General features: G+C 68.8%; 1 protein-coding gene across 4 annotated transcripts; it reads right to left on the bottom strand.

Annotated features, from left to right (window-relative positions):
- Nucleotides 1-1,181: 1,181 nt before the first annotated feature.
- ZBTB7A (zinc finger and BTB domain containing 7A) lies at nucleotides 1,182-20,864 on the bottom strand. Of its 4 annotated transcripts, none has more exons than XM_058282098.2 (3): nucleotides 20,476-20,864; nucleotides 10,421-11,697; nucleotides 1,182-5,661 (listed from the first exon to the last, which is right to left on the bottom strand). In XM_058282098.2, exons 2-3 carry the CDS (start codon nucleotides 11,680-11,682, stop codon nucleotides 5,223-5,225), a joined length of 1,701 nt encoding a protein of 566 aa, XP_058138081.1. In that variant the 5' UTR covers nucleotides 11,683-11,697; nucleotides 20,476-20,864; the 3' UTR covers nucleotides 1,182-5,222. The 4 variants fall into 4 exon arrangements, with proteins under 4 accessions (XP_058138081.1, XP_058138080.1, XP_058138083.1 ...); XM_058282097.2 differs by lacking the exon at nucleotides 20,476-20,864 and adding an exon at nucleotides 19,269-19,451; XM_058282100.2 differs by lacking the exon at nucleotides 20,476-20,864 and adding an exon at nucleotides 16,275-16,321.
- Nucleotides 20,865-21,850: the final 986 nt, after the last annotated feature.

Genomic DNA, 21,850 nt, shown 5'->3' with positions numbered 1-21,850 from the left:
AGGACGGAGAAAGCGTGACCAGTCCCCGTGGGAAAGGAAGGCCGTCCCAGCCACACGGCGCCCGCGGGCCTGCACGGCGCTGCGGGAAGAGCCGGGCACGCAGGCCACCTGCGGCAGGACCCCGATGATCTGAAACGTCCGACATTGGCAGGTCCACCAGGCGGGACGGGGGTCGGTGGTCTCCAGGGGCGGCAGGAAGGGGCCCAGGGGACGGCAGCCGGTGGGCACAGGCTGTCCCTGGGGGAGGTGGGAATGTTCCGGAATCGACAGTGGCCGTGCCAGGCCCAGCACAGGCCACGGCAGCTGGACCTGCTGCCCTGCCGGTGTCTGGGTGCAGGGCCCCTGCCCCCCCGTGAAGCGGGTTCTGGATGCTGTGCAGCCTCTGCTGGCCTCCGTGGCGTTGACGGGACCGCCTGTGAGACATGCGGGAGACCCTGGTCCCGACCCCGCGTGGGACCCCCTGCGCCGTGATGGCCACGGGGCGGGCACCAACCCCGAGGCTGCCACCAACAGCCCAATGCTCAGAAAGGGAAGCCGAGGCTCCCGTGGACCAGGCCGCTGCAGGCCGTGGGGGGGCCGGCAGCGGGGCCCGGGAGCTGTGTCTGGTCAGGGCCCAGATGGGAAGAGGGCCTGGGGTTTTGGGGACCTCAGCCCAGGGTTGGGGGGGGGCTCTGCAGCCTGTGGCGTCCCTCCCCAGAGTGGGGGGTGTGGCCCTGCTCGGGGTTCGGGACCTGGCGGGGCACAGCCCCTCAGGGGCCTCGGGGGGGCCCAGCAGAGAGCTGGGGCGCCCAGGGCCGAGGGGCACCCCCGCGCCCCCACCCCCGCGCCCAGTGCCTGGATGTGCTGGAAGCCGGGGCCTGGCCCGGTCAACCTGCCAGGCCAGTTTGTCCCCCGCCCCTTCCTGGTGCCACTGGTCGCACCTGGCGCCCTCGCCCCTGCCCCCCCCGCATGGCAGAGGGGCCCCGGGGGGCGGGCAGGAAGGGCAGGAGCTGGGTTTGGGGTGTTCTCACTGGCACCCAAGGCTGGGCCACCCTGGGCCCCAAGCCGCAAGGGACCAGGCAGCCCCTAATCCTGGATTCCAATTCGGGGATGGAGGGGACCCCCACTCCCCCCCCAGCCCTCCCCCCTGCCCCCCAGCCAAACACAAAGAACATCAAAATCAGGCAACTGAGGCGGCCGCGGTCGTAACAGGCTGCGTTTAGTGGTTTTTTATGTACAAGAAATAAAAGGATTTTTTTTTCTGGTTTTTCATCATCTTTGATCTTTTTGTTTCTGTTTTATTACTTTTAAAGCTTCCCCCCCCACCCCCAAAAAGTGCATTTTTTATCAACTCATTTTTTTTTTTTAATCTCCCACACTTTTTTTTTTATAAAGACTTTCAAATACAGTCCATGGAATGTCTCCTCTGTGCCATGTGCCCCCCCGGGCACCATCCCCGTCCCCCCAAAACCCAAGGCACCTCGTGTCCAGCCCCGGCCGCGGAACGGGGTCTCCCAGCCCCTCCATCTCCTGCCACCGCCCCCCCATGTAAATCTAGATTTAGTGCGAGCTAGTCTGTAACTGAGGTGGGGGCTCCAGACCCATCCTCTGCAGCCGCCACCCCCCCCAAAGGCCGCTTCCTCAGCTTAAATAACTTTTTAAAATAAAACTGCAAATATAAATATCTTTCTTTCTCAAAAAATAGGACTTTTCTCTTTTTATAGTTTTTTTTTTGGTTTTTTCCTTTTTTTTTTTTCTCCTTTTTTTCTTGTTTTTTGTGGGTTTTTGTTTTTTTTTGTCCTTTCAGCTCTCCACCTCGGCCTCCGATTTACAATCCCAGCTGCCTGGTGTACTTCATTCTTGGGGGGCCCCCCTGCACCTGCCTCTGGCCAGGGTGCCAGAGATGGGGGGAGGCCGAAGAGTGCAAAACTCCCGCCCCGGCCGCCCTCCTCTGGGGAAGGCCCTGGAAGGGCTGGGCCCCTTCTGTTCCCCCCAGGAAGCCAGCAGGGGGAACCCCGTGACCCCAAATGGTGGGCGGCCTCGGGCATCGCCCGCGCGAGCCTACCTGGACCCAGGCGCGGCCCAGCAGGCTACATTCACTGGTTTACATTTTTTTTTGCCTTTTTTTTTTTTTAACACCGCCCCCCTCTCCAATCTCAAAAGGCAGCAGGGGTTGGGGGGGGAGTGTGGCGGTGGCCAGGCGAGGACAAGCAGCATCTACCAAGCAAGGGTGTCACTCGTCACTGTCTCCTGAGCCCCTCGGGGTCCCCTGCCCCAGAGACCACCCTCCGGCCAAAGCCTGGGGCCTGGAGCTCCTTCACACACGCTCGCACCCGACCACACGGCTTCACCACGCTGGTGGAAATAACAATTTCGCTTTGTTTTTTTTCTTTTTCTTTTTTTTTTTTTTGTACCAGGCAGTTAAAAAAAAAAAAACAAAATAAAAAACAAAACCACGAGAAAAAAAAAACCCCAAACAACCAAACAAAAAAAGCCTTTGCTGTGTCCTTTCTGAGACGCCCCCTCCTCTAATTATTTGTTTCCTGAAAAGCGAGAATTCAGCAGTATCTTTGGCAACACTTCATCACGACCTTAATTTAAAGAATAAAAATAAAATTGATCCATGTCTATATACAGTATGTGACCGCGTGGGGGGGTCGCCGGGGGGCTTGGGGGGGGCGGGGGTCCCGGCTCTGGGCCCATGCAGACGCTGCGGCCCCCCGGGACGCGGGCAGCGGGGGGGGGGGGGGGGGGAGGTTAAGGCAAGACGGGGTGGGCGAGGCTGGCGGAAGCTGCGCTCGGAGCGGGGGGGGCAGTTTAGTGCAATTCCCGAGGTCTGTGTTAGGAAGTGGGGCCCGGCAGGCCTCGCCACCCCGAGGCGGCTCCCGTCCCCCCCCCACTGGCCAGGACGACACCTGTGATTTTTCAATTGGTTTTATTGCGAGGGGGGACCTTGGGGATGGGTGCTTGAGTGGGGGCCCCGGCCGGGGGGCTCCCCAAATAGGCCCAGGGGGCCCAGGCCAGCCCGCGGCCACTGGCCCTGCCCCCCGGACGGCCCAAGAGAAGCCTGAGCGGGGGCAGACACCCTAGAGAGAGGGATGGCAGGTGCCTTCTTGCAAAGCTTCCCTTTAAGAACGTGAGAGAGGACAGGAAAAAGAGAAGACAAGACGATGCGTTTGTCACGCAGGGCGCCAGGGAGACGGACCAGGGGCGGGGGGGGGGGGCGCGGAGACCCCCAGCCCCAGGGGACTTTGCATATGCGGGGGAGGGGTGACGCGGGGGGGGGGGGGGTCCCCAGCCTCGCGGCAATGTCGTCGCCCCGACCCCGGGTCCCAGTCCGTGGCCTGAGGCCCGGCCAGTGCCGGGCCCTTTTGGGAGCCGGAGGTTGGAGGGGGAGGCAGGTCCCAGCCCCCGAGTTACAGTCAGTGCCTTGTGAGTAAAATGAGGGGTGCCCAGGCAGGGGAGGGGGGTGCGGCCCCCTCCGCGGCCCGCCTCCACATCCCAGATGGCGGCCCCCGGGGGCCGCGGGGTAGGGCGGCCATGCTGGAGGGCGGTCCTGAGGGGGGGGGCCGCGGGGAGGCCGGGGCGGCGGGCGCGGCCGGGGGGGGGGGGCCACTCCGGCTACTGGTGGCCAGGCCAGCCCTCTGGGGCCCGTCCCTGAGCTGGGGCCTACGTCAAGGAGGGCGGCTCCCCCCCGACAAAGTGGCCACTGTCGCAGCCAGTGGGACACCCCCACCGCGAGGGGCGAGCCGCCGAGAGAGAACAGAAAGGGGGGGGGAGGACACGGTACAATCACAGGAACCCCCCCCCCAGTCCGGCCTTGCAACCCCTCGGAAGACTCTCCAGGTCCTTCCGGAAGCCTAACCTGGCCTGGCCCCCCCGCCGTGGGGGAACAGAAGTGGATTCTTTACGGTAGTGGCGGGTTTTTTTTTTTTATTATTTTGTACAAAAATAAATCGACTTTTAGGAATTTCTTTTGCTCTCTCTCTCTCGCTCGCTCTCTCTCGCTCTTTTTTTTTTTTTTTTGTCTTTTCAACTTTTCATAGAAGTTGGTTGCGACTTGTAAACATGTTTTTAAATTAAGAATCAAGATAAAGCGTAGTACCCGTTCTGCTACAAAGTGCCAAGACATCAAATGTGGTTGGTTGTTTTTTTTTTGTCTTTTTTTTGTTTGTTTGTTTCCTTTCAGTTTTGTAAAATCTGGGTTTTATTGCTTTTTGTGACACTGGAACTTTGGACCCTCTTCTCCCCCTCCGTGTGGCCCCTCCCTGGCTGAGACCCTGGGTCCCCCCTGCCTCGGCTCGTGGCTGCACTTCCCCCAAGCTGCTACCTGCTCCTCTGAGGAAAAGTATATTTTTTTATATATATATATCTATATATATCTATATATAAATTTTGTTTTTTTTTAAGGAGGAAAAAAAGGGAAAAAAAAAAAATATCTAAAAAGTGCTTTAAAAAAATTGGGAGAGGGCTGGGAGGGAGGGTCAAAAGAAAACATTCTGAATCTCCAAACAGCTCATGGGAAGGTGGGCGGCCTGGGCCGGGGGACGCAGGCGGCAGGAGCCCCCACCGCCCCGCCGGCCCAGGGGGCCACCCCCCTTCGACAGCCCCCCACCCCTCCACTGCCACCTCCCTGGTCTTAGCCCCTCTCTCTGGAAATAAATAGATTTGTGTCTCAGGAGGGGAAGCCACAGGCGGGAACGGAAGGCGGGAGCGAGTGGGGGGGGGAGACCCCCCGTAAGTGCCCTGAGGATGGAGGGTGGGGGGGCATGGGGGGCCTGGGACCATTTTTTAACGTCCGCTCACAGCGGACCGAGAGCATTTAGGGTCTTGGCCGAAAGACTCATAGAAACCAGCGAGACGAGGAAAATGAAAGCCCCCCCTGCCGCCTGGCCCCCCAGCTCCCCCCACCCGCCCCAGCCCCGGGCCTCCGGATCCTGGCGTCCTGCCCCCAGCCCCGGCCCGACACCCCGCGACGGGGTGGGGGGCGGGCGAGGCCGGGGGCCGGGGCGGGCGAGGGTCCCTGCGGGGGGCGGAGAACATCGTAAGGGAGAGAACAAAAAAGAAAAACCCTAAGAACCGGAACTACCCTAGGTCCTAGCGGCGCCCTATATATATATATCCGCATATATATATAGAGATAGAGATATCTGGATATAGATAGGTTTCTGTGTGAGTGTCGGGGGTGGTGGGTGATTCTCTCCCTCGGGTTTCGGGGTGCTCCTTTCGCTCTTTTTTGGTTTCTAGGCGAGTCCGGGCGTGCAGTTACCGTCTGGGGCCGCGCCGCCCGCGCCGCCCGCTACATCCAGGGCGCCCTGGCCCTCGGGCCCCGGCTCGTCCTCCTCCTCGTCCTTAAAGTGCTTCTCCTGGCCGCCGGGGGCGCCGGGCGGCGCGGGGGCCGCCGGCGCGGGGTCGGGCCCGCCGCCCCCGCCCCGGGCGCGGGGCTTGCGGCCGCGGCGCGAGGGCACCCCGTTGCAGCCGTCCTTCTTGAGGTGCCTGTGCAGGTGGTCGGAGCGCACGAAAGTCTTGCAGCAGCTGTCGCACTGGTAGGGGCGCAGGCCCGTGTGCACGCGCATGTGGTTCTTCAGGTCGTAGTTGTGCGCGAAGGCCGCGCCGCACTGCTGGCACCGGTACGGCTTCTCCCCCGTGTGCTTCCGCATGTGCACTTTGAGCTTGTCCTGCCTGCGGGGTGGGGGGGGAGGCGGGGAGCGTCAGGGGGGCGGCCGGGGGCCCCCCACCCCGGGCGCGCACGGGCGCCCGCCGCCGTCGCGCCAAGCCCTCCGGAACGGCGGCCCCGGCCGGCCTCGGCTTCCCACGGGCGCCCCGGCCCCAGCACGCTCACACGGGGACGGGAGGCGGCCGCCCCGAGGGCGTGGTCGGGACCCCGGCAGGAACTGGACCGCCGGCTGCCCGTGATGGCGCTCTTGACCTTGGAAAGCACCCAAAAGGGGGTGACGTAGGGGAAGGGCTGACGCTCAAGCAGCGGGGGGTGCCCAGGCTGCCCTCAAAGGGTGAGGAAACGGGAAGATGGGCGGGCGGGTGGACGGACAATGGACAGGCGGACATGTGGATAGATGGACAGATGGACAGAGAGATGCACAGGTGGATGGCTAGATGGATGGGTGAACAGACGGACAGATGGACACATGGATACAGATAAATGGACAGATGGACGGGTGGATCGACAGATGGATACGGGGGGATGGATGGGTAGATGGACAAATGTATGGATGTGTGTATAAACAGACAGACACATACACAGGACAGATGGCAAGATGGACAGATGTATGTACATATGGATCAAGCAGATGGTTGGATGGGTGGGTGGGTGAGTAGATGGAAAGATAAGATACAGATGGATAAATGGACAGATGGACAGATGGATGTAGGTATGTAGGTATGGATGGACAGGTGGATGATGGACAGACAGATGGACGGATGGATGGATAGAAGGATGGATGGGTGGGTGAGCAGATGGATAGATACAGAAGGATAAATGGATAGATGAACAGATGTATGTTTGTAGGTATGGATGGACAGGTGGATGGACGGGCGGACGGACAGATGGCTTGATGGATAGATGGATAGACGGATGGGTGGGTGGAAGGACAGAACACAGCACATGGTAGCAGAATGTGAGAAGCTGGGGCGCTGGGGCCTGGAAGGGAGGCGCACTGGCGTTCTCGGCATGGGTTTTGGCTTATTTTGGCAACTGCCCTCTAAGTTTGAAGTTACTTCAAAATAGAAATTCAAAAAAAAAAACAAAAACCCAAGCCCACATCAAAGACCAGATGGCACGATTAAAAAAAACAGAGGAGGAGGTGGGGGCCGGTCCTCGGACACGGCACGCCGTGTGGCCCCGGGCAGCACGGCGCGGCCCCTTCCGTCCTTGTTCCGGCAGGACGGCGGAAACGGCTCTCGATCTATTACTGAGCGCCTGCTGAATACCGGGCCCTCCCTGCAGAGCTGGCCATCGCCGGGGCGTGGGGGCGGAAAGGGTGACCAAGAGTCCCCGTTTGCCAGGGACCTTCCCGGTCTGTGCCCTTGAAAGTCCCGTGTCCCGGGAGGCCCCACCCCGTGACCCCATCCTCTCCAACTCTCGCCTGGGCCACACTGGCCTCCTGGCTGCCACCGCACACACCAAGCACCGGCTACCGCAGGGCCTTGGCACGTGCTGCCCCCTGCCTGGAACCACTTTTTCTCCCGAACTGTCACAGTCATGGTATTGGCTCAAACGTCACCTCCTCAGTAAGGACCCCCCCCAGGCCTTGGTCCTCAACCACCTGACTCTCCCATAGGTAAAAGCGCTTCCTTGTTTCTCATCGGTGCCCCCACACCTGACCACGAACCCCGAGACGGTGGGAACTGGGCATGAATCGGCCAACGGCTGCCCCAGTGCCCGGGAAGCCGCCCAGAGCTGCCATGCCCGCCAGGGAGGACCGGGAGCCGGCTGGCTCCCCGGGGCCCGGCGGGGACCCTCACTGCCCACTCGCCGTTTCCTGAGCCCTGCCGAGGCGGCCGGTCCGAACGGGGATGCGCCACGGGCCATGAACGTCAGCTCGCTAACAAGTCTACCTACTGATCGCGCGGTGAAACGGTCCTAGTTTGGATCTATGGAGGAGACACATGACTGAAATGAATCTCACCAGATTCTTTTCTTTTTAGTATGGCCAGCAGATTTAAAATCATATGATGGCCTTTTCATTTTAGGAGGTACTGGGGATTGAACCTGGGACCTTGTACGTGGGAGGCAGGTACTCAACCACTGAGCGACATCCACTCCCCCACCTAATGATTTTATTCCCTAGATATTTTGGCTGCAAAGCCCTGGAATACCTGCCTGGAGCCCATCAGCCCGGGGCCGGGGCCTGGGTCTTCTGACGGGCTACCTGCTGCTGCCTCTTGTGTCCCACATCCACACTGGGGCTCTGCTAAACTGAAAGCATCTTCACAAGTAGCTCCTGTTCATCCTCCAAAGCCCCACTTCAAATGCTCCTCTGCCTCCAGAAAGCCTTTCCCAAACCCTGGACCAAGCCTGGCTCCCGCTCTGGGCTCTTTCAATTCTAGGACCCTCCCTCGGGAACAGCAGCGACCCTACTCGCTCCTCCTCTTCCGTGGCTCCCTGTGTCACCCTCAGGCTCGAGGCAAAGCTGCTGGGCCTGACAAGAGAGGCCCTTCACAAGCAGACCCCCGCCCCACTCTCTGGCCCTGGCATGAACTCACGGGCCCCCTTGGACCGCCTCCAGGCCTCGCCGCACCACCCCCGCAGCTCCCGCTCAGCTCGCGGGGGTTCCGAGAGGGGAAGCGCCTGGCTCAGAGCTGCACAGCGGGCCGGGGGCAGTACCACGGCGGGATGGGGGCGGAGGCAGCCCCAGTTCCGTCACCGCAAGCCTCAGCCGGGTAATTATAGCCCCAGCCGCCACCGGCCTGGCTTACTCAACGCCGCGGTGTGACTCAGACGGGGGCCCCCGGGCCCGGGGGAAAGGGGCTGGGGGCTGGGGCCCTGGGTGGGGGCGTCGAGGGGCTGAGGCCGGGCCAAGTGCTCGGCTGTGCCTCGGTTTCTCCCCCTGCCAAACAGGACCGTCCAAGGGGTGGGGCTGGGGGCCGGCTCCCTCTCTTGCCTCAGTCTCCCCTGTGCCCCTTTGCTCAGGCCAATTCCTCTCTCTCCAGACCCTGGTTCTTGGGCCTGGGCCAACAGCCCTGGATGCTACCCCTTGGGGACCCAGACACCCCCGAGAGCCCTGGGGCCCCACCTCATCACGGGGCCGGCCTGCCAGGTAGACCGCCTTCCTCCTAGCCGGCACCCTTTGCTCCTGCCCGGCCCCCCTCGAGTCCAGGGGTGCTGGGGGGGGCCAGCCCCAGTTCCTGTGTCCACGGGGCGGGGCCGGGAAGCGGGGACAATGGCCTCTTTCTTTGGCCCAGGCGGGTGTGGCTGGGGGAACCCCAGGGCGGGTGGGGGGCGGGGGGCATGCTGAGTCACCCGGCCTGGCGGGGCCCCTGCATGCCACCCCCCGCCCCCACGGGTCCGGCCTGCTCTGGGTCCACTCGGCCGAGCCAGCCCCCTCCAGATTCTTAACACTGCATTTCAGACCTCCCCCCTTCCCTCCCTGGCCTGGCCCCGCTGCTCCTGTCCCGGGACCTACCGGCCTCGCTGGCCTTGGAGTCCTGTGCCCCTTTCCTTCTCCCTCCTCTGGCCTCGTGGCCCCCCAAACCACACTGGCCGCAGGGCCTTTGCGCTGGCTGTGCCCTCCACGGGGAACGGCCTTCCCGGCATCGCCTGCCTCGCCTCCTTCAGGCCTCAACTCAAACATCACCACCTCCTATCGCAGCCACCGCACCACCCCAACTCCGTTCCCTGCGGCTTTCCTTCTAGCACTTTCTTCCAGCCAGTACCATAAATTCTAGGCCTTTATTTAGACCCCCTCCCTGGAAACGTCAGCCCATGAAGGCAGGTTTCTCGGTCTGTCTTTTCACTGTGTCCCTAAAACAGGCCCTGGTACGCAGCAGGTACTCAATCAGTGCTGGCAGAATGAAGCAAATGATCCTGGTCTGATTCTCGCAGGTTCCTGGGAGACTCCAAACTGTCCCAGCAGCCAGAACTCTCAAGGAGGCAGCAAAGACGGGGAGGCACCCCATTCCAGAGCAAAAACTGGGTGGCCCTGTCCCCCTCCCCCCCGATGCTGCGGGCAGGTTTCCCGTCCTTGGGGTCATCTGGCTTTGTGCCCCTGCTCTCCCCTGGGGGAATGGTAGCTCTGAGGCAGGGGCTGGGCCGCTTGGTCCCCCACGTCCCAGAAGGGTGTCCCACAACGGGGGAGCGACACCGAACCAGGTTAGTGTCTGTTTTTATCCAGGATGAAGTGCAGGAGTGAGGCAGGTTGGGGAGGGGGTCCAGGAGCAGGAGGTTTGGGCAAAGGGCGCTGGATGTCCCCTTTCAAACTGAGGCCCTGCCGCTATGGCACTGCCCTTCCCTCCCCTGGCCCCGCCCCCTCCTGGCCCTACCCCACAGCCCCACCCATAGCACCTGGCTTTGCCCCAACAGGCCCTTCCTCCGCTGGTCCCATCCCTTCCAGCCTCGCTCCACTCCACGACGGCCCTGCCCTCTCCTGGCCCCGCCCACCACAGCCCTTCCTTCTCCTGGCCCCGCCCACAGGTCTGGCCCCACCCCACGACGGCCCCACCCTCCTAGCCCTACCCACAGGTCTGGCCCCACCCATGTAGCCCTGCCCTCTCCCGGCCAAGCACAATCTGGCCCCGCCCCCACAGTGGCACCGCCCAATCTGGCCCCACCCCACCCTCTCCTGGCTCCGCCCAAAGATCTGACCCCACCCCACAGTGGCCCCACCCTCTCCTGGCCCCACCCACAGGTCTGGCCCCATACCACAATGGCTCCGCCCTCCCCTGGCCCCACCCCTGCGGCAGCCCCCCGCGGCCCGCGCCTCACCTGGTGAAGCGGACCTTGCAGATGTTGCACTCGTAGGGCTTCTCGCCCGTGTGCGTGCGGATGTGCCGCGGCAGCTTGCCGGCGCCCTGGATGACCTTCTCGCAGATGGGGCACTTCTGGAAGGCCTTGGCGCGGATCTTCTTCTCCACCTTCTGCGACCAGGCCGGGTAGACCTCGCCGTCGTGGCCGCTGCTGAAGTACTTCAGGTAGTAGTCCATGACGCCCTTGTCCTCCGCCCGCGACTCATCGTCGCTGTCCCCCGCCGCCGCGCCCGCCCGGCCCACTGACGACATCATCTGCTGCAGCAGCGTGCTGGCCGCCAGCCCGTCCACCTCGGGCCCGTCCCCATCCCCGTCCTCGGCCGCGCCCGACAGGAAGCCAGGCGAGTCGCCCGGCTCCGGGGCTACCTCGGGCAGCGACGCCGCCTCCTCCTCCCCAGCCCGGCCGAAGTGGCCGTTCTGCGTGGCGGCCGGCGGCGGCCCGGGTGGCGGGAAGAGGCCCCCGGTCGCCGGGTCCTCGGCACGCTCGGGCCACAGCCCCGGGTTGCTGTCGCCCTCGTCCCCGTCCCCCGCGGGGGGCCGCTCGCCTGGGGGACCCGGCCCGTAGAAGTCCAAGCCGTTGCAGTCGCCGGCCGCCACGGCGGCCACGGCAGCCGCCACGGCCTCCTTGGTGGCGTCCAGGTCGTCATCGGAGGCGCCAAAGGGCCACGGGTAGGCGGCGGCGGCGGCGGCGGCGGCGGCAGGGGGCAGGCTGTTGATGGGGTTACTCTGGAAGAACTCGAGGTACTCTTTGGCCCGCAGGAGGTTGCGCTGGTCGATCTGGTCCACAAGGTCCAGCTGCCCGGCGGCGGCCCCGGCGTCAGCTGCCAGGATCTGGCGGTCCAGCAGGTCGGCGCAGACATGGCTGACAGCGGGGATCTCGAGCAGGCGGGCGGCGCTGAGGATGTCACCCACGTTGGCCGTGCTGACGGTCAGTGTGGCCGTGTAGGCGAAGTCCATGAGGGCGGTGAGCGCCTCGGCGCTGACGAAGTCGATCTCGTACACGTTCTGCTGGTCGACGACGGCGCCCGATGTGAACAGCTTCTTGAAGTACTGGCTGCAGGCGGCCAGCACCGAGCGGTGCGTGGGGAACTCGCGGCCCTCCGCCAGGATCACCACATCGCACAGCAGCCCCTGCGTCCGCTGCTCGTTGAGCCCGCTCAGGATGTCGCTGCTGTGGTCCGGGAACGGGATCCCGATGGGGCCGTCCACTCCGCCGGCCATCTTCCGCGCCGAGACCTGCCAGGGTGCGAGGGAAGGGGGCGGCTGTCAGCGGCGCGGGCCGAGGCCCCTCTGAGGGTCGCATCCCGCCCCCCACCGCCCCGCGGGCTGCTATCACCGACGGGTGACCGTGCTGCCCTCCTCCCTCCACAAGGGGGCGCCCCTCGAAGGCGGGATTTGAGCCGCCCCGGAAGCACACAGTAGGTGCTCGATAAACGCATCCCACCACAGGTCGTTTTGGGGCGTCTTGAGCGCGGCCTTGCCGGCACCTTCTCCAGGCGTCCGCGGCAATAGCGTTTGCAAAGCGCCCACTGCGTGCTGACCGCCTTAGGCATGTCCCCCCACTGAGGGCACCACGAATGTCACGGCCTGCCTCGCAGAGGGGAGAAACTGAGGTTCAGGGAGACGAGGGTCCCTGGCGAGGCCACGGGTGCACCCAGCAGCCTCGACCCTGGTCTGCCCGACCCCAGAGCTGGCTGCGACCGAGGGGCCACCCATGCCCTTCCTACCCCTTGGCTCCTGGGGCGGGGGTCAGTGTGGCGACCCCACAGGGTGGCCCCCACCCGCCCCTCGGAGCCCCCAGGACGCAGCGCGCCACTGGCCGTGGGCGCCTCAGGGAAGCAGGCCACCAGCCCCTGCCGCAGTCGACGCCCCCCAGGAGGGGTGGGGGACTGGGGCCTTGGGTGCCAGCGGGGGCCACCGCCCCAGGGCTCCCCGTCCTCAGTTTCCCCATCTGTCGAACAGGCAGAGGCTTCAGGAGGAGCCAGGCACTAGGGGGACTGGGTCTGCCCGCCCGGCCCCCCCCCCGTGACTCACCCGCCCACTCGGACTTGTGCAACCCTCTGGCTCGCGTCCCCACCCCACCGCCCTCCCCGTGGAGCCCCCATGGCCCCGACCCCTGGACACCCTCCCTGGGGAGGACCCGAGAGCTCGGGGGGGCACCCACAACACCCCCCCAGCACCCCGTTCCCCAGCCCCGGGGGCTAACCCGGATCCCTCAGGCTTCGAGGCCCTGCGGGCACGGGGGTGGCTGTGCCCGCCACGGGCCCGGGGCTGGGGGCGCAGGAGCGGGCGGGCACCGAGGCTTCTGGGCGGCCTGCCCGGGCACTACACTTCCCAGGGTGCCTCGGGGCCCCCCCGCCCGCCTCCCGCCCGTCCTCCTTCCCGCGGCCTCGGCCCAGGCACCAGCTGCTCAGCACCCCCTCCGCGCCGCCAGCCCGCAGCCGGGGAGGGGGGGTGGCTCAGATGTGGCTGCTGGGTGGGGGGGGCAGGGGCGCCCCCCCCGGGCGTGGGCTCCGGAAGCCTTGGAGGTGCCCCTCGGGCGGCTCCCACCCTCTGCCGCCATCTGCCGCCTGGCCCCGCGGGCGTGGGGGCACAGGGCGAGACGAGCACGCAGCAACCCCCCACCGGCACAGCAGGGAGGCGACCTCTGACCCCAGTCACCCACACCCCAAGATGGCGGCTCAGCCCCCGCCAGGTGCCCCGGGTGAGCAGGTCCCCCAGGGCCTCGGCCCCCAGGAAGGGCTGCGGGTGCCCGCCCGGCGCCTCGGGACCCAGGGGACTCGGCGCCCCCACGCCGCCCCCTTCCTGCTGGACCCCCATCTCTCCCGGCCACGGGCCCTCTTTTAGGTGGTGAAGAAATGGGGGCTGGTCGGGGGGCCACTTGCCAGGAGCCCTCCCCCCAGCTGGGGGGGGCCAAGGAAGGGCCAAAGGGCCCATGGTATGGGGCGACCCTGGGGTCTCTGCCCCCCTGGGGTCTCCACCTCCCTCCCTGCAAAGGGCAAGGACCAGGGAGGCCCCAGCCAAGGGAGGAAGACCCCGCGCCAGCCTCGGGACCCCATTTTACAGGAGAGGAAACCAAGGCCCAGAAAGGGCTGCATCCTGGCCAAGGACACACAGCAGGGCTGGCGCAGCCTCCCTGCCGTGCGCGCCCTGGCCAGGCCACCTGCCACCTGCCACCTGCCTGCCACGCCCTGGCCGCTGTCCCCGCCCAGAGGAGGCCGCAAACCCGCAAGACCAGAGAGGGAGGCCGAGGGGCCCGGGGCGGGGGGGGGGGGGGGGGGGGGGCCAGCCCAGCCCGGGCAGAGGCACGAGCTGAGCGCCTGCTGCATACCCGGGTAGCCCCTGACCAGGCCAGGCTCCTCGCACACAGTAGGTGCACCCTCCCGGGCGGCAGCTGGGGCACAGCGTCCTGGCCCTCAGGAAGGCCCGCCCCCAACGCCAGGGTCCCCGGGGAGCCGGCCGGGCCCACCCCCACCCCGGGCCTCGCGGCTCCACCCCCACGTCGCCCAGTGGGGTTTCCGGGAGCGCGGGTGCTGACTCGGCGGAGGGGCAGGCCCCGGCAGGCCCCTCCTGGGCCGGGGGTGGGGCACCCGCCTCCCCTCCGCCTGTCCCAGGCCCCCGCGCCCGGCCCGGCCCGCCCCGCGGCGGCACACAGTAGGAGCGCAGAGAGCCCGGGATGAGCCAAAGTGCAGGGAACTGGGCCCGAGACAGCCCACGCCCAGCCCCACCCGCCGGGCCGACCGGCACACCCAGCGCTGGGGCTCTGAGTGCCTGCCAGTCCCACCTCCAGTCTAACCTAAGGTCACATGCTGTAGCTCCTTTCAAAGGCAACAGGACCCGGGCCTGCCTGCGGTCTGACCCTGTCCCTGGAATGTTCGGGAACGAGGCCGGGCCTCTTTCCTGGTGGGGCTGGAGTGGGCAGCCACCCGGGCGCCCCTCGTTTCCTCTCATTGCAGACCTGGGCTGTGCAGAGGCTTAGGCAGGAGGCTGAAGGTCACACAGCAAGGGAGCGTTCGGCTGGCGCGCCCGCCCCCGTCCCCGGCCGGGCCATGCTCTGGCCGCTCCTCGGCGGTGGGGCGGAGGGGGGGGGGGGCGGCGCTGGGAGAGGGCGGGGCCCCCAGTGCGGCAGGTGCCCCCCAGGCGGGCTGCGAGGAGGAAGCAGGCCTCGACACTCGGGGGCCCTGGGAACAGCGGCCGCGGCGGCTGGGGGCTCGGCGCAGAGGGCAGCGGGGAGGAAGGGGCGTCCCCAAGGTCGCTGGGCCGCCGCCCGCCCGCACCCCGGGAGGAAGGGGCAGCTGGTGGGCCGCCACCCCTGAGGGCCTGTCACCCTGCCAGCCCCTGCCCACACCCCTGCCGTGAGAAAGGATGAGGGAAGAGGAGGAGGGAGGACTGTGAGGCCTGCTGCGTGCCAGGCAGGGCTCGGGTTCGAATCCCGGCCCCAGTGCTTTGGAGCTGTAGCCTTGGGCCACACACAGTGCTTCTCTGCGCCTCAGTTTCCTCAGAGCGAACAGTGGGAAGGGGGCTCAGCTGGAGCCGGGAGCGCCGCAAGCCCTGCCTGCGCCCTGCTGCGCACCTACTGCCTGCTGTGTGCAGGCGCCATGCCCCAGGGGCACAAAACGGCTGCTCGGCCCAGCTCTCAGGACCGCATTTTTGCGAGTTTTTCCAGGAATCCTCTCTCCCACCGCCCCCCGGGGCAAGGAAGTGGGGGAAGGGGGCCCAGGGAGATAGCTGGGGGGGTGGGCTGGAGGGAAAGACCAGGTCCAGAGAGGGTGGGCGGGCAGCCCAAGGTCACACAGCCAGCCGGGCGGGCAGGTGTGGGCCCCGGCCCCGGCCCCCGCCCAACAGGCTGTGTTGCAAGGTCCGTCCCGACGGGTTACCCCACCCTGACCTGGTGCCAATCCCCGCCTGGCCCAGTCCCCGGGCCCGGGTTTACTGGGGCAGGGACGTGGCGTCCTGGGCAGGGGCTCGGGGCCGCAGGGGCACAGGGTGGCTGCCAGCTGCGTCCCGCACGCCGGGCTTCCCCGCACCCCAAGGATCCCAGCACCCTGGGCCTCCCCACACCCCGAGGGTCCCAGCACCCCGAGGATCCCCACACCCCGAGGGTCCCAGCACACCGAGGCTTCGGGCCTCCCCACACCCCGAGGCTCCCCGCACCCCAGGTTTCCCAGCACCCCGAGGCTCCCCGCATCCCGGGCCTCCCCGCACCCCGAGGCTCCCCGCATCCCGGCCTCCCCGCACCCCGGGCCTCCCCGCACCCCGAGGCTCCCCGCACCCCGGGCCTCCCCACACCCCAAGGCTCCCCGCACCCCGAGGCTCCCCGCACCCCGAGGCTCCCCACACCCCGAGGCTCCCCCGCACCCCGGGCCTCCCCGCCACACCACAGGCCCTCAGCCATTTTACGTGTCCATTTATCGCCCCGGGCGGGGAGGGGCTTCCTGCCCAGGCCTTAAAGGGCCAGAACCAGGAAGGGCCGCAGGCCTGGTGGGAAGTGCGTGCAGGGCCAAGGGGGGGGGGGCGGTGGGAGGGGAGGCCGGCGCCAGCTCCCATCTGATCCCCAGCTCCCGGGTGGGGCCAGGGCCCACCTTCTCCCCGGGCTCAGGGTCCAGCCACGCCCAGCCCCAAGAAGCCGGCCCACGACAATGCCCGCGGCGGGAATGAGCTGCCTGTCGCAGGGGTAGGCAAGGCCGGGCTGGGATTCCGCGGGGCTGCGTCGCCCCGGGCTCAGGCTGCACCTGCTTCCGCGCGGGGCCCACCGGAGGGGCCCGGGGGAGCTGGGAGAGCCCCTGCCCCGTTCCCCCCGGCCCGCGGCCCACCTGGCGGCACCTGCACCCCTGTGGCCCGGGCGGCCTCTGGTGAAGGTGGCAGCCCAGGCAGGAGGCGGGTGGGGGGGACAGGGGGGTGGGACTGGGCCTTCCCTTCCCGTCAAACCAGAATCGCGTGGGCGGGGACTGCGCGCGCGAGCCTCCACGGCCCGCTGGGGGGGACAGATGGACAGGCTGGCCCTCTGGCCGGCCTCCCCGCAGGTGCCAGGTTCTCCACAGGGCACCTTGGCGCTCTGAGGGCAGAGCCTGGGCCCCGAGGGCGGGGGGGTGGCTCCTCCACGGCCTGGTGAGGGGGTCCCCGGTGTGGTCGGTGGAAGGCAGAGGGGCATGTCGTGCACGTTAAACCCATCATGCCTCGCGGCCCTGGAATCACCGTCCCACTTGACACATGGGCAAAAGGGGCTCAGAGAGGGGTGGCAACTCGCCTGGGGTCACACAGCACAGGCAGGCCTGGAGAAGAGCCTGACGGGCTCGGAGGCCCACTTTCCCCATGACGCAGCTTAGAAGGCCCACTGCCCCCTGCCACTGCCAGCCCCCAGGTGCCAGTGGGAACTGCCCCCCCCCACCGCCCTGGGGGACCGTGGCGGAGCTGAGGCCCACTCGCTCGTGCCCCTTCGGAACCGCTTCCCGAAAGCTCAGAGGGCCAGCGAGGGCCCCGCTGTGCCCGAGCTCAGGACTGGGGTCCAGCCAACCTTGGGGAGCTTGGGGGTGGGGGCCCCGGGTGGACCTCCCAGATGACACGTGGGGGCCGAGGGCCATCTTCCCGGTGTGGGGACGGGCCAGCTGCTTGGGCTGAGGGGAAGGGACCGTCACGGGTGGCCCATAGCGGGGGCCGGGACTGGGGCACCCGCGCCCCCACCCAAGCCTGTCAGTCTGGTCCCCGCTGCCCAGGGCTGTTGCAGGGCGGTTTATGATCTCCTGGGTGCCTGGAGCTCAGGGTGACAGGTGGGGGGGGTGGGGGGTGCCGCAGCCCACGCTGCCACCCCTGCCTGGCGCCCAGACGCAATCCCGGCAGGGTCCTGAGCTGACCCGGGGTGGAGCGGGGGGGAGGAGGGGAGTGCCAGGGAATGCGGGTGGGCACCGCAGGCCCACCTTCCCGAGGCAGAAGCCCACTGTCCAAGGTCACGGAGGGGCTGTAAACCCGAGCCCTGCCCCTTTCCCAGCACCAAGGCGCGGGACTGTGGCTAGGAGGGGGCGGGGAAGGGCTCCGCAGCTCCTGAGAGCCAGGCTGGGCAGGCAAGAAGCCCAGGGGGCCGGCGCTGTGTGACCTTGGGGGCCCTGCCGACCCTCTCTGAGCCCCGGGGGCAGAGTGGCTCTAGCTGTCAGGGAGGGCGCCACGGGCAGGTGCTGGCGGCGCGGGCCGGGCCGCTGACCTCCCAGCCCCTCTCGCGGACAGGTGGGCAAGCGCCCCTCGGCCCGCGACACGGGGAGGACTTTGGACAGGTCCTGGGCTGGGAGGCAGGGCCACAGAGGTCAGGCTCAGCCCCGGCCAGGTGACCTTGGATGGCGCACGACTTCCTTCTGGGCCTCAGTCTCCCCAACCCTGCTCGGCACCTGCTCTACCGCCCCACCCTCCCCGCCCCCACCCACGCCTCCTGGCTCCCTCCTGGGCCTCGGTTTCCCTCTCTAGCCATGGGGACCGGACCCCCTGCCCGGCTCCACTGGGCCTCGAGGAAAAGAAAGTCAGAGCACCAGGGGCTGGCAAGTCCCCGGGGAACACGCCCACACCGGGCCCCAGGCTGCGGGCCTCAGTTTCCCCACACAGGGCAATCGGCTCCCCGCAGGGCCCTCCTCGAGAGGTGCGTGGCTCCCGGCCCAGCCAGGGTGCTGAGTGGCTGCCCTGCAGCCAATCGGAGCTGAATAATAAATGCCCCCCCAAAGTGACCCACGAATTAAAATTTCAGTGTCCCCGTTGGCTCCTCTTTCCTTCCCCAGGCAGGCGACTCCCACAGCTGGTTGTATCCGCACTCACTCGGCTCCCGCCCCCCCCCTCTCCCCCAGGCTTGTCTCCACAGAGATGGCTGGCGGTAAACAGAGCCCCGAGCCCGGCGGGCTGGAGGGGCCCCGCGAGGGGTGGCCCTGGGGGACATGACCCCTTGCTCAGGGCCCTGGGGCCAAGGCCCCCACCCCAGCGGCAAGGCCGGGGGTGGGGGGGGCGCCCCGCGCGGCCCAAGACCTCTCCCCCAGCAGCTCTGCCAATAGGAAGTGCTCGCCGGTGGCGGGCAGGCCCCCCCCAGTGGGGGGTGCGGCACTCTCAGGGTGCCGCCCTGGCCCCGCTGGGGAGGGGTACTGACATGAAATCCCGGACGCCCTCTCCTGCGCCGGGAGGCAGCTGGCAGGGAGGGGGGTGCAGCCACTCGGGGCCTCCCGTGGGTGAGCCAGGTGGGCATCGCGGTGGGGGCATCGACACCTCTCTCACTTCCGCCGGCTGCTGTGAGGGGGGGGACTTGCCTGTCCCCCACACCCTGCCGCGCCACCAGCTCCCGGCTCGATACCCCCAAAACAGATCGCGGGCGCCCACCGAGGGCCCCGGGCTGGACAGCACCCCGCCGCCGCGGCTCCCCGGGGCTCCCCGCTCCGGCGCCTCCCAGGAACCCGCAGAGGTCCCCGAGCCCTCTCGGGGTGCACCCGAGCGCCCCTGCTCGACGCGGCCCTCCCCCCCCCCCCCCCCCCGCCTGCTCGCCAGGCCCGGGGCCCACCAAGCGCTCCCCCTCCGCTGCCCCGGCCCGGGGCTCGCACGTGGTGGTGGCGTCAAGGGGAAGGGAGCGCGGAGGGGGGGGGTCCGGGCCAGAGGAGAAGGGGTCACGCGCTCCGGGGACGCGGGCGGGGGCCGCGCGCGGGCCGGGGCCTGGGGGCCCGCCTGGGGCCCCCCACCCGGGGCTGAGTCAGGCCCGGGGCGGGGGCAGGAAGCGGCCCCCTCCCCCGGCCCCCGCGCGGCCGCCCCCCGCCCCCCCCCGGCGCGCCGCCCGCGCGGGGGGCTCCTACCTCCTTCCCGGGGCAGCGGCGAGGGGGCCCCGGCGGCGGCGGTGGCGGCGGCTGCGGCTCGGCTGGCTCGCTCCGAGGGGCCGGGAGGCGGCAGTGAGCCTGGCCCCGCGCCACCCCCCGCCGCCGGCGGCCAATCCCCACCCGGGCTGGGGGGAGGGCGATGCAAATTACCCCGGATCTGGGTCCGCCCGCCCGCCTCCCCCACGCCCGGGCCCGGCCTGCGCTAGGCCGCGCATCCCCGGACTCGCGTGCGCCGCGCGACCGCCGGGGCCGCCGCCCTCCCCGGGGAGCGCCCCCCCCCCCCACCGCCGGGGCGGGGGGCCGAGGGCCGGGAGGGGGGGGCTGGGGACGGTTACACAACCAGGCGGGGAGGGGCCCCGGGGCGGGGAGGGGGCCGGGCCGCGGGCCGCGCAGCCGGAAGCCGGGGACCGCCACCGGCCCCCGGCGAGGGGCGCCCGGCTCCGGGTCCCGCCCCCGCGCACGCCGGACCCGCCCCCGCGCCGCGCGCCCGGCCCGCGTCCATTGGCCCGGTGGCCCGCCGCTCCCCGCGCCGCCCCGCCCCTGCGCGGCGCACCCTGGGACTTGGAGTCCCGGGCACGCGCGGCTCGCCGGGAGCCAGCGGACGGCGGGACTACAATGCCCAGAAGGCCCCGCGGCGCCGCCCGCCCACCCGGCCGCCCCGCCCCTTCCCCCTCCCGGGTAGAGCCCCCCTCCCTGTTTTTTCAGCCCCCTCCCCCCCCATCCCCCCGTGGAGCGCAATCCCGGCCAACTCCAACGTCTGCACGCAGCCCCACTAGGCCCCCCGAGGGGCGAGCGCGCCCCCCGCGCCCGGCTGCAAACTTAGCACGCGACGCGCCCCTCCGGGTCCCCCCACGCCGGCTCCCCCCACCCTCACTGCAGCCCCGCTTCCCCTCCCCCGCTGCCCGCGCGCCCCGAAAAGCCATGCACCCGGGTCGGGGGGGGGGGGGGAGAACTGGCGCCCGAGCCCCTGCACTTCGCCCCCAGTGCCCCCCCACGTTCCCGGGCGGCGCCCCCTCCCCGTGCTCGGGACCCGGGGCGCCCCCGGCCTCCGGGCAGCTGCCAGCAGCCCCCTCCCCTCCAACTGGGGGGGGGGCGTCCCCGGCTCCCTCCGCTGCCCGAGCGGGCCGGGGTGGGCGCCCCCCGGCCCGTCCCCGCCCTGCTGCTGCTCCCCGGGCGCTCGACTTACCTCGCGGGGCCGGAGCCGGGGCCCGGACTCGGGACTGGGCTGGTGGGCGCTCGCTCGGGGGTCGGCGGCGCTCGCGCTTCCCCCCCTCGCCCGCGCTCGCTCGCTCCGGCGGCGGCGTCACTGCCCCTACAGTAACTACTGTACAGCCAAAGCCCCGTATGATGCTCGCGACTCCCTTCCTGGTTGCTCCGAGGGCAAGAGGGGTCCTCCCTAGTCTTAAAGGTGCCGCAGCCGCCCGCTCCCCCCCCACGCCCAGCCCGCCCCCCCCCCAGCCCGGCCTCGGAGGCTGGAACAGGCTCGGCAGGTCCCCTCTTGCCACGTCTCTGCCCTCCCGTGGGGCTTCGCCCGCTGCGCCGGGGAGACCGGGCTGTTGTGAGGTTTTGTCAAGTTTGGGGGGGGGGGTCCCGCCCGCCCCCGGCGCGCCCCCCCCCTCCTCTGACCTCTCCGCCCCGCGCCGCGGCGCCGTGCCAGCTTGCCAGCTTATCTGGCCCCAGAGCTCCGCGGGGCGCGGGGGGGCGCGGGCCCCCCGGGGTGGAGGGGGGGGGTGGGGGCCTCCAGATAAACAGGCCCCCAGCCTCTGCGGAGGGCGGGGTGCGGGGGAGGGAGCGCGGGCTGCGCCCCCGACGCCTGGGGCGTGGCAGGATGGCAGCGGGGGCGGGGAGGGCTGCGAGGACGCGCGCGGGCGTGGGTCGCGGCGGCCCCGGCTGCTGGGGTGGGGAGCCGGGGGGGGGGAGTTTGGGGGGGGGGGAGAGCCCCCGGCCCCGGGGCGCCCTCTGGGCGACGGCCGCGCTGCCCTCGTCCCTCAGCGCGCCTGCCAACCTGTGCTCCCGCGGTTATATAAAGCGGTCGCCTCCACCCTCCGGGGGCGTCGCAGGGGAAGGGGCTGGCGAGGGGCGGGCAGGGCGCTTGTTTTCCCCCCCTCCCCCGGCTCGCCCAGGTCCCCCACCCAGCGGCGGGGCGCGACTCGGGGACCCGGCTCCGGACGCCGGGGTCCCGCGGGCCGCCGCCGCCAGGGGTGTGCGTGGCCGCGGAGGGGCGGCGGTGGGGAGTGGGGCAGGCGCTGGCTCGGCGCAAGTTTCTTCCCTGGCCATTTTCTCCCACTTCCTCCCCGGTCGTGGGAGAGGTCCGGCGGGGGACGGGGGAGGGGACGAGCGACCAGAACAGCCTGAACCAGCGCGCCCCGGCCGCCCCGCTGCACACAGTAGGCGGCCAGGGCCGGCTTGGCGAGCCCCGGAGGGAGGGGGGGGCTCCGGGCCTCAGTTTCCCCTTCCTCGGTCCCTGAGACGGACAGGGCGGGCTCCGGCTTGGGCGGCCGCTGAGCGCCCCGAGCTCTGTCCCGGGTCCTGTTTACGCCCGGCCAACGTCCCTTTATCCC

Source organism: Dasypus novemcinctus, chromosome 19 (genome assembly GCF_030445035.2).
Source record: "Dasypus novemcinctus isolate mDasNov1 chromosome 19, mDasNov1.1.hap2, whole genome shotgun sequence".
Taxonomy (NCBI): Eukaryota; Metazoa; Chordata; class Mammalia; order Cingulata; family Dasypodidae; genus Dasypus; species Dasypus novemcinctus.
This window is presented reverse-complemented; position numbering and strand designations above follow the sequence as displayed.